The following is an 11035-nucleotide window of genomic DNA, read 5'->3' on the forward strand; positions in this document are numbered from 1 at the left end:
GTAACCACTACGCTACCTATTGCAATTACAGATGCATTTGCATATCCCTTAATGATTGATGCTGAGCTGGACTGTCTCTCAATGCAGTGTTGACCTTCATAATAAATTCTTCATTGACCAAGGGCATCATGGCTGTCATAGACAAACTGCGTACAAGCAGCAGATGCTCCCCTCACTTCCTTCCTACCTTTGTTTTTTTATCTCTGCTCCCAGTGAATATTACTATCCTATTTCCCTTTCCAGCTGGTGTTGAAATGTAACAACTTGTCACCTGAGATATAACCCATTAAAATTACATAGAGCTTGTAATGGTGAGCTCAGTGCAGATCAGGACAACAGACAATTAGCTTTAACTTATAGGACAGTCTCTAGGCTCTCCTGGCTCCTGGCTCCTGCCCTTCCTCTGTGCTTCTTAGCACACAGGGGGCTCCTTGTCATTTCTCTGAGACATCTCTTGGGATTGCTGAGTGGAGTGTTATTTAACATGGTCCTAACTAACTCAGCCTTTCTTACCTGTATTTACAGATTTGCATCAAAATGAAAAACAGGGGGGAGAGTAAAAGGTAGAAAAAATTTTTAAATAACTTATAATAGTCATTCATGCAAATTAATTATGAGAGGGCCTCAAAAGTTAGTGGAACAATGTAACTAAAAGATAATAAAATTTTCCCACAAATTTTTGGAAGCTCCACTCATTCACATCCATGTCTGAGCAGTTCATCCCTATGGACATTTTTACATTCTCACGTCCTTGACTAGGTATTTCAAGAAAGGCTGGAACTCAGCTATGTCCTCATGAGAAAAACTGTCAAAGGGATGCATCTATTTCTCAATGAATGTGACCAACAGACATACTACTCAGTTTAGAAATGTGTGCAGAGCAATTTAGAGCAGCTAGACATTCTGGACAAGACACAAACAGCACAAGGGCAGAGACTGTCTGCTTGGCTCTCTCTTGGTGCCTGACATAGGACTTGGTTCCGAACAGGTGCTCAACACCATTTACTGAATGAATGAATGAATGGTAGTAACAGAGTCCTGAACCAGAAAAAGGGTTTTATGAGATTAAACCATCTGAAACTTGCTCTCCAGAATACAGATGCTAAAGCAAATGGAAGAAATGAGGAGGTAAAAGAGCTTAACAGAAGATTTCACAGGGTAGCTAGAGGAGACAAAGTCAACTATTATAATGAAATGTGCAAAGCCCTGGAGTTAGAAAATCAAAAGGGAAGAACATGCTCAGCATTTCTCAGGGTGAAAGAACTACAGAAAACATTCAAGCTTCAACTTGCAATACTGAAGGATTCTAGGGTTCTGGTGTGGAACTATAAAATAAGCACTGGACTGTTAACCACAAGGTTGGAGGGTGAAACCCACTTTCCAGTCACTCCTCAGAAACCCTATACAGGGTTCCTAGGAGACTGAACCAAACGAACCGCACGTAATAACAAAAGTGTGGAGAAAATACTGAACAATGGAGAAAGCACCAGAAAAAAAAAAAAAAAGACGGAAAGAATACACAGTGTCATTGTACCAAAACCAAATGGTCGATGTTTCAATAATTTCCAGAGTTAACATATGATCAAGAGCCAATGGTACTGAAGGAAGTAGTCCAAGGTATACTGAAGGCATTGGCAAAGAACAAGGCTCTGGAACTGAAGCAATACGAATTGAAATCTTCCATCAAACTGAGTCAGCACTAGAGGCACTCATTCATTTCATCTATGACAAAAAATTGGGAACATAGCTATCTGGCCAACTGATTGGTAATAAAAACATATTTGTACCCATTCCAAAGACAGGTGACCCAACAGAATGTGGAGATCATCGAACACTATCACTGTTATCATATGCAAGTGAATTTTTGCTAAAGATGATTCAAAAGCAGCTATAACAGTATGTTGAAAAGGAACTGCCAGAGGTTCAAGACGAGGTTTCAGATGAGGATGTGGAACAAGGGATATCACTACTGACGTCAGACAAATCTTAGCTGAAAGCAGAGAATACCAGAAAGATGTTTACCTGTGCCTTATTCAAAACAAATGCTTTCAACTGTGTGTGTCATGACAAGATATGGATAACATTTTGAAGAATGGGTATTCCAGAACACTTAATTGTGCTCATGAGGAACCTTTAGATAGACCAAGAGGGAGTCGCTCGAACAGAACAAGGGGACACTGAATGGTTTAACAGCAGGAAAGGCATATGCCAGGGTTGTATTCTTTAATAAATACTCACTCAATCTGTGTGCTGAGCAAATAATCCAAGATGCTGGATTATATGGAGAAAAAGCATGGCATCAGGATTGGAGGAAGACTTATTAACAATCTGTGACATGCAGATGATACAACCTTGCTTGCTGAAAGCGGAGAGGACTTAAAATACTTATTAATGAAGATCAGAGACACAGCCTTCAGTATGCGTTGCACCTCAATGTAAAGAACACAAAAATCCTCACCACTGGACCAATAAATTACATCATGATAAATGGAAAAAAGATTGAAGTTGTCAAAAACTTCATTATGCTGGGATCCACAATCAACACTTATAGAAGCAGCAGTCAAGCAATCAAATGGTGTATTGCACTAAACAAATCTGCTGCACAAGACCTCTCTGTAAGTGTTGAAGAGCAAAGATGTCAGTTTGAGGACTAACGTGCGCCTGACCCAAACCATATTATTTTCAATAACCTCATATGCATGTGAAAGTACGACAGTGAATAAGGAAGACTGTAGAAGAATTGATGCATTTGAGTTATGGTGTTGGAGAAGACTACTCAAAGAACAAACAAGTCTGTGTTGGAAGAGGTACAGCCAGAATGTTCCTTAGAAGCCAGAATGGCCCGATTTCATCTCTCATACTTTGGACATATTATCAGGAGGGACCAGTTCCTGGAGAAGGACACCATACTAGGTAAAGTGGAGGGCCAGCGTAAAAGAGGACAACCCCCAATGAAATGGAATGGTACAGTGGCAGCAGTAATGACTCAGGGTAACGATTGTGAGGATAGTGAAGGACTGTCCAGTGTTTCATTCTGTTGTGAATAGGACTGCTATAAGTCAGCATTGACTCGAAGGTACCTAACAGCAAACAACAAAAGTCTAATGATCATGAGCATATTTTCACGTATTTAGCAGCCTCGTGGATTTTTTCTTTGGTGAAGTGTCTGTTCATATCCTTTGACCATTTTTAAATTGGATTGTTTGTCTTTTTTGTTGGCTGAGGTGTTGAAGTTTTCTACAAATTATTGAGATTAGACCCTGGTTGGATATATATCATAACCAAAATTATTTTCCCAGCCTGTAGGTTCCTTTTTTACTCTTTGCCAAAATCTTTTGATGAGCATAAGTGTTAATTTTAGGAGATTCTAATTATCTAATTAATCTTCTACAGCTTGTGTACTGTTAGCTACATTTGGTATTCTATTTGTGCCATGTGTTAGGATCTCTAATGCTAATCCTTTTTTGCTTCCATAACGTTTAGAGTTTTAAGTTTTACATTTAGGGTTAGTTTTAGGGTTGATTTGTGTGTTTGGAATCAGGATAGATCTTGTTGCATTCTTCTGCAAATAGATACCTAGTATATATATACTGTCTTCAGCTATTTGTGTTGTTATTTAGATTTCATATTTAGATTCAATATTGTTACTTAGATTTCATATCTCCTTTCTCCTGTGATATCTGATTATTTGATTGTATATTTTATGCTTAGGACTCTTCTTGTTCCCTATAGTCTTTCCTAGCCCTGCTGATGTTGTTGTTAAGAGCCATCAAGTCATAGCAACCCTGTATAGTATTTTCAAGGAGCAGCTAGTGGGTTTGAACCACCAGCCTTGTAATTCAAAATAACCTTGCAGCCCATTGCTTTTCCTACAGCACTACACCAGGACTTCAGCCCTGAGGATCGGCAGGCATTAATCACCTTTACCTTTTAGATATCCAGTTTTGCAAGCAACATTTGTTAAAGACATTTTCTCTACCCGCTTACTGGCCTTTAACCTGTTGTGGAAGATCAGCTATCCGTAAGTGGATGGATTTATTTCTGGATCTTGCCTTTTAGTTTCTGAAGTGTCAGCTTCCTTACTTATAAAATGAGGATATTAACATTTAATTCATTGTGTTATTTTAATAATTAGGAAAGATCAATAGTGGCAGGCTCAGAGCCGCTCAGAGCCTGGCGCAAAGTAGGTTCAATAAATGTGAATAAATGTGAGCTTCCTGCTTTTCCCTTTCCTGACTCCTGCTTGTCAGGGAAGGGGCAATCATGCAATTGTTCTTATCCTCCTTTTCAAATACTTTTAAAAAGCATATGAGTTGGAGGAGCTCTAAGTTTTCTACTCATTTCTTTCAGAATGTCAGATCTAAGAACTTAAATCCTATTGCATAACAGAAACACAGGAAAACTGGGGTATAGAACAAAAAAGAAAACGAAAAAAAAAATTGCAATTAGACAGGCAAAAGTATATTGTCCTACTTATTTTCTCTAAAGTGGTTAAACAGATACAATCAAAGAAAAGGCACCTCTTGGTTCTAAAGTTACTGCTATTTTAGGGGCTTTAACAGGGTCATCTGTTGGCTTTCTAACAATGGAAACTAGGGGAGGCCAAGAGAAAGTACAGGAGCCTATAACTTACAAGAGAGCCACATGTGTTTAGTATTCTCCCATCTGAGAAAACTTGACTTCTGAAATAGCACAAGTTAGAACCTGCATCTAGGAATAGATGAAAGTTTTGCTTTCCTCCATGTTTCAATGATAGAGATCAACAGCTGTTGATACGCTTTAATACTTAAAGTAAGGGTGAAGTACTCACATCTGTCAGCATTATTCAGGTTCTGTATCCTTAGATCACAGTGGGAAGGAAATGAAGTTAGAACCCACCCCAGTTCCCAGGAAGCAACACAGAAATATGCCTAGGATTCAAGGCTGTTATTCTAAACAGAAGCCCCCCACTTAGCATCCACTCAGGGTCTGCTGTTTGCAGAGAATTCTTCTTTTACTTTATCTTGACAGACATCTTCATTATTTTCATGATAATGACTCACAAAAGCAAAAAGATCAAAAAAAAAAAGAAAAGTAGGCTGGAATCAGGGGGAGAAAGAAGAGGAGGATACAAATTATGCCAGAGAAAGTGGTTCCTAAAGATAGGTTCTTTCAAAAGACAGCAACCACAACAGATGGGAGAGGACACAGATGAACCCTCATTGTGATGGTGGGTTTTACTGATCCCTAAAATTTCACCTTGGAAAAGTGAAAAAGAGTAAAACTTGTTGTCTGTCACTCTTGTGCATCTTTCCAAGTGTCCCTTTACCTTAGTGATAATGGGTGGGATACCCCATAGTAAATGCTGCCTTTCCTTTCTCTACTATCACTGGTAACCATCAAAAACACTTTATGTAACACTTTCCTTGATTTCTCATAATAGTAGGCTTGTACAAGATCTGCCTTTTATGATTGACTTATTTCACTCAGCATAATGTCTTCCAGGTTCATCCATGATGCTGAATGGCTAAGGAAACATCTAGAGAAGAAAATAAACTCAGTTTCTCTGGGGATATGGAGGTATCCAACCATTTCCTTGAAGCAAAATCTAAAATCACCTATGATGTCCTGTTTTCTGAGAAGACTTCTAGAAGCTTCCTCTCTCTCAAGTAACATACCATAGTTTTACAATGTTATTTCTGTTCATCTCTGTGGAATAACTAGAACAACCAGGGAGAACAGAAGTACCTAGAAGCAGAAACAGAATGGGCAGGATGGATAGGAGGCACTGCTATCCACATGCAGTGATCTTGATTTTGGGAGACAGCTACCTAGCCAACAGACAGGAAGAGATCCATATGCCTGCCTATTCCAAAGAAAGAGGATTCAGAGGAATGTGAAAATCATCCAACAATAATAGTAATATAACATGCAAGGAAAATTATGATGAAGATAATTCAAAAATGGTTGCAGTAATATGTCAATGGACTCCTGGTGCGGCACTGTAGGATCAGAACTGGACTGCAAACCATAAAGTCAGCAGTTCAAACCCACCATCTGTCCCTTGGAAACCCTACATAGGGTCACTGTGAGTCAGAACCAACTCAACGACACTTAACAACAACAACAACAAGAGTATGTCAACAGGGAGCTGTAAGAACTTCAAGCCAAATTCAGAAGAGGGACATCATTGTAAATGTCAGATGAATCTTAGCTGAAAGCAGAACATACCAGAAAGATGTTTATCTGAATTTTATTGACTATGCAAAAGCATTCGACTGTGTGGATCCTAACAAATTATGGATAGCATTGTGGAGTCAAAATTCCAGAACAGTTCATTGTGCTCGTGTGGAATGTGTACATAGATCCATAGGTAGTCATTCAAACAAAAAACTGGAATAGTGAATGGTTTAAAATCAAGAAAGGTGTGTGTCAGGGTTGTATCCTTTCAGCATACTTATTTAATCTGTATGCTGAGCACATAATTGGAAAACTTCAGGATTTCAGTAAGACTGTTAACTACTTGTGATATGCAGATGGCACAACCTTGCTGGCTGTAAATGAAGAGGACCTGAAACACTTACTGATGTAGGTCAAAGATTAGAACCTTAAGTATGGATTATACCATAGCGGATAGAAAAAAAAAACAAAACGTCCTTACCACTGGACCAATAAGCAACATCATGATAACTGGAGAAAAGACTGAAGCTGTCAAGGATTTCATTTTTCTTGTATCCACAATCAACACCCATGGAAGCAGCAATTAAGAAATCAAATGACGTATATCACATTGGGCAGATTTGATGATGCAACAGACTTCCTTCCTTAAAGTGTCAAAAAGCAAGGATGTTGCTTTGAGGACTAAGATGGTGTCACGTTGTTTTCATTCACCTTACTGTTGTTGTTGTTAAGTGCATCAACTACTCTGACTCACAGTGACACCATACAGGGTTTCCAAGGAGTGATTAGTAAGTTTCAACTACCGACCTTGTGGTTCAAACCAACCTTGAGGTCCAGTGTTTTATTTTGTAGCGCCACACCTCATATGCATGTGAAAACTGGACAATGAAAACTGAAGAAGAATTGATGCATTTGAATTATGGTGTTAGAGAAAATTACTAAATATACCATGGACTGTCAGAAAAAATGCAATGTGTTTTGTAAGAAGTATAGCAAAATGCTCCGTAAAAGCAAGGATGGTGAGATTTCATCTTACTTAGTTTGGACATGTTATCAGGAGGAACCAGTTCCCGTAGGCCATCATGCTTAGAAAAGCAGAGGGTCAGCAAGAAAGAGAAGCCCCTCAAGGAGACCTAGTGACATAACAGCTGTAACAATGGGCTCGCACAGCAGTGATTGTGATGATGACAGAGGGACAGGAAGTGTTTCATTCTGGTGTACACAGGGTCGCTGTGAATCCGAGCCAACTCAACGGCACCTAACAATCACAACAGACAATAACTTTGCTATCTGTGGTCTGCACAGAGCATTGTCAGTTATTTGTGTTGCTTCTGGATAAGAAATATTCCCTCCAGCTCTAAAAGATGCCTTTAGACTCAATGAAAGTGCAAAAAGACATATACTTATGAAATTCCCATTCTTGTGATATATGGCTAGGGGAACTTCTATAACCTGCCTTCTTCCTTTTATACCAGTGAACGAAGAGGGTGTGTACTAGCAGAGACTCCAACTCTTTCCTGTTAACAAGGGCAAGAGGCAGACAGCGTGAAGTAAATGGGCAAGTCAACGCAATACAAGGATAATACAAGGAATATGAGGAAATTGTTTGCGTGCTGAATGCTTCAAAATGTACATATTGCCTCAATTTACACACTTTTTTTTTTCTAGCATAAACATAATTATTTCCACATGTATCATTCTCCACTTTCCATACGCCACATGTGGGGGATCGCCCCCCTTCTAGAGGTGATTTTAACTGTGTTTCAAATACATTTTTGTACTCCCAACCATCCTGGAGCTTTTAAATAATGCTTTCCAATAGAATACACATTTATTCAGTCATTATACAAATATCTCCCGAGTGCCTGTGCACATGCCAGGGCACTGTGTTAGGCACTAGATACAACAGTGGAAGCAGGAGACTACCAGTTGCTTCTGACTCATGACGACTCCATGAGTATCAGAGTGGAAGTATACTCCCTAGGACTTTCAATGCTGAAAAGTACACCTTCTCACTTATTGTTATCGACATTTTGCATTTACAACAACAGTAAAACATCTACTGTCTGATTATTTGCACATTAACAACGTACATCTGACAGAAAGGAAGGCTGAGGTGTGAGGCTAGAGTAACATCAGCTCTGATGGCTCAGGTTGCGTGTCGACTTGGCTAGACCATGATTCCCAGTGGTTTTTGGCAGTTACGTAACGATGTCGTTTTTCTTCATTTTGCAATCTGATGTGTGGTTAGCCTCCATTTTTACACAACTCTGATTTCACACAGTAACCTGGTCTTTGGAAGTTAACCATTTCAACAAATAAGAGGCCTTTCTTTTAAGGTATCTCCAGGTAGACTGGACCCTTCAACTTTAAGTTAATGGTGAAGCATTTTAACTGTGTGCACCATCCAGTAATTCCTCCTATTGAAGCTAGGGCACCAAAAAATGAATTCTGAATCCAGTCAGTTAGTGCATTTTGCTGTTGTTATGTGCCGTCAAGTCGGTTCCTACCATGTTGGTGTTGCTAAGTGCCATTGAGTCGATTCCAACCCATAGCGACCCTGTACAGGGTTTTCGAGGCTGTAAATATTTACGGGAACAGAAAGCCTCATCTTTCTCCCGCAGAACAGCTGGTAGTTTCGAACTACTGACCTTGCGGTTCGCAGCCCGATTTGTAACCACTATGCTACCAGAGCTCCTTTTGGATAGTGACCCTGTATACAGTTTCTGGCTTTAAATCTTTGCAGGAGTAGAAATTTTCATATTTTTCCCATGTAGAGTGTTGGACTTGAACCACCAACCTTGTGGTTCACAGTCCAGTGCTTATCATATGGAGCCACCATGCACTCTAGTCAGTAAATAGAAAATCCAATAGTTACAATCATAAAGAATTACAAGAAGTACAAAAAGTTTGATCTATCTGCTTGAAGAGTTGCATGGTTTATAGTACAAAGCAAACTAAAGCATTTGCATTTCATTTCAAGAGTCCTAGTGGACCCAGCAGCTATGTTGGGATTCAGAGTTAACATGACAGCCAGAAATTAATAATCTATGACCAGGATAAGGAAGGGCAGAATTCTAGGATCTTTACTTTCCCAGAATGCCATCCCTCTGCTCATCCATGGAGGATCCATGGATCCTCACTCTGGGATTTCTGAATCCAAGGAGATGAATACCAATAACTGCACCACAGTCAATTTAATAGTCAAGAAGGATCCCTGGCAGTGCAATAGTTAAGTACTTGGCTGCTAACTGAAAGGCAACAGTTCAAACCTACCTAGAAGCTCTGAGGCAGAAAGAGCTGGAAATTGGATCTAGAAAGTCCTATGAGACAGTTCTCCTTTGTTGGAATTAATATAATGGCACCTAACAAACGACAACAAGTCAGTAAGCCAAAGGATCTTACCAGGATAACTGGAGGAGACTGAAGGAAGTCTTTAAGGAACCCAACCAGATCAAACCTAGTATTTCATCACGTCAGAGTTCCCAGGGTGTGGTGTGTGAATCACTGGGGCCAAAATGTTAAATGGGTCACAGGTGACCTTTCACTGAGGCACTTAGCTGTGGAGAAAGACAGTGCTACACAGAGTGACAGCAATAGGGAAACAATGGCCTGGGCCCTCCCCCAGCACTCAGAGGAGGTCCTGGAAGAAGCCCCTGCATTCTTTATGAGCTTTGTTGTTGTTATTAAGTGCCGTCGAGTCGGTTTCGACCCATAGCGACCCTGAACAGGATTTCCAAGGCTGTAAATCTTTACGGGAGCAGATTGCCTCATCTTTCTCCCGCGGAGCAGCTGGTAGTTTCGAACTGCGGACCTTGCAGTTCGCAGCCCAATTCGTAACCACTACGCTACCAGAGCTTTGGTGGTGACCAAACAACTAAGATGCTAGTCATGGACTTACCAACACACGTTGGAAATATGTCCTCATTGTTGATCTGGACCTCGATCCAATCCATAAGGAGATTCATGTACTGGGGAGCTGGCAGTGCAGTTGGTTTCTTGTACTTGAGATCATCCTGCCACCGATACTCATATTTGGGACCCCCGGACATTACAGGGCAGGTCTGCTCGGTGCAGAACTCGCAGATAGTGCCGTAGATGAGGTTGATCCGATTGAAGAAGTCCACCACATGCACGGCCACCCAGTCATTCTGATCCTCCCCACTTGGCAGCTGCACTGCCGCCTTCAGGTCCACACCCGAATTGAGGGACGCCTGAGCCCGTTTGTGGAGTTCAAACCTCTGTGTGCCAGGTTCAAATTTCCTCTTGGGCCGGAAGGTCTTGTCCTTGTTGAACACCTGCTTCAGGGCTATGGACATGGTCTTCTCTTTCTCTTTTCTTTGACAGGAAGCAAAAAGGCACTTGGAACTTTTCAGCGAGCGATCACAGCGCAGCAGGGTTTTCCACTGGCAGCCCTCTGGCTCCAGTCTTGCAACCCACAGCTTTCAATTTCTTCTAAACATCCCCTTCCATCTTTCTCTTGAATGATTTCCAGGGGAACCTCATGTTCCTTCCTAAAGGCAGAAGAAAAAGAAAAGCTGTAAGTGCACAGTTTCCATGAAAACCAGACAAAGGCTTTTGATGCTCTCAACTCCGGTATCTCACTGATCCTCCCCCAAATCTGATGAGGTTAACAGTCAATGTCACGGATTGAATTGAATGCACCCAAAATATATGTTGTGACTCCTAAACCCTACACTTGTGACTATAATCCCATTTGGGAATGGGTTTCTTTGTTATGTTAATAAGACCGCATTAACATAGGGTGTCTTAAATAAATTGTTTTGACATATTAAAATATCATATTGAGCAAGCAATGAAGCAAACCAAGCAAGGTGAGTTGGGGGAAGACAGATGCCATGCTACATGATCATCA

At 40.5% G+C, this 11035-nt stretch overlaps 1 protein-coding gene across 1 annotated transcript in view; it reads right to left on the reverse strand.

The window, feature by feature from the left end:
- The window catches only part of MOB3B (MOB kinase activator 3B), a 128229-nt gene extending 117751 nt beyond the window's left edge, over positions 1–10478 (reverse strand). The window contains exon 1 of the mRNA XM_006863155.1: positions 10061–10478. Within this exon, the coding sequence (XP_006863217.1) occupies positions 10061–10478 (418 nt within the window). The remainder of the gene's footprint in view (positions 1–10060) is intronic.
- Positions 10479–11035: the final 557 nt, after the last annotated feature.

The sequence above is a fragment of the Chrysochloris asiatica genome, unplaced genomic scaffold (genome assembly GCF_000296735.1).
Source record: "Chrysochloris asiatica unplaced genomic scaffold, ChrAsi1.0 scaffold00053, whole genome shotgun sequence".
Lineage (NCBI taxonomy): Eukaryota > Metazoa > Chordata > Mammalia > Afrosoricida > Chrysochloridae > Chrysochloris > Chrysochloris asiatica.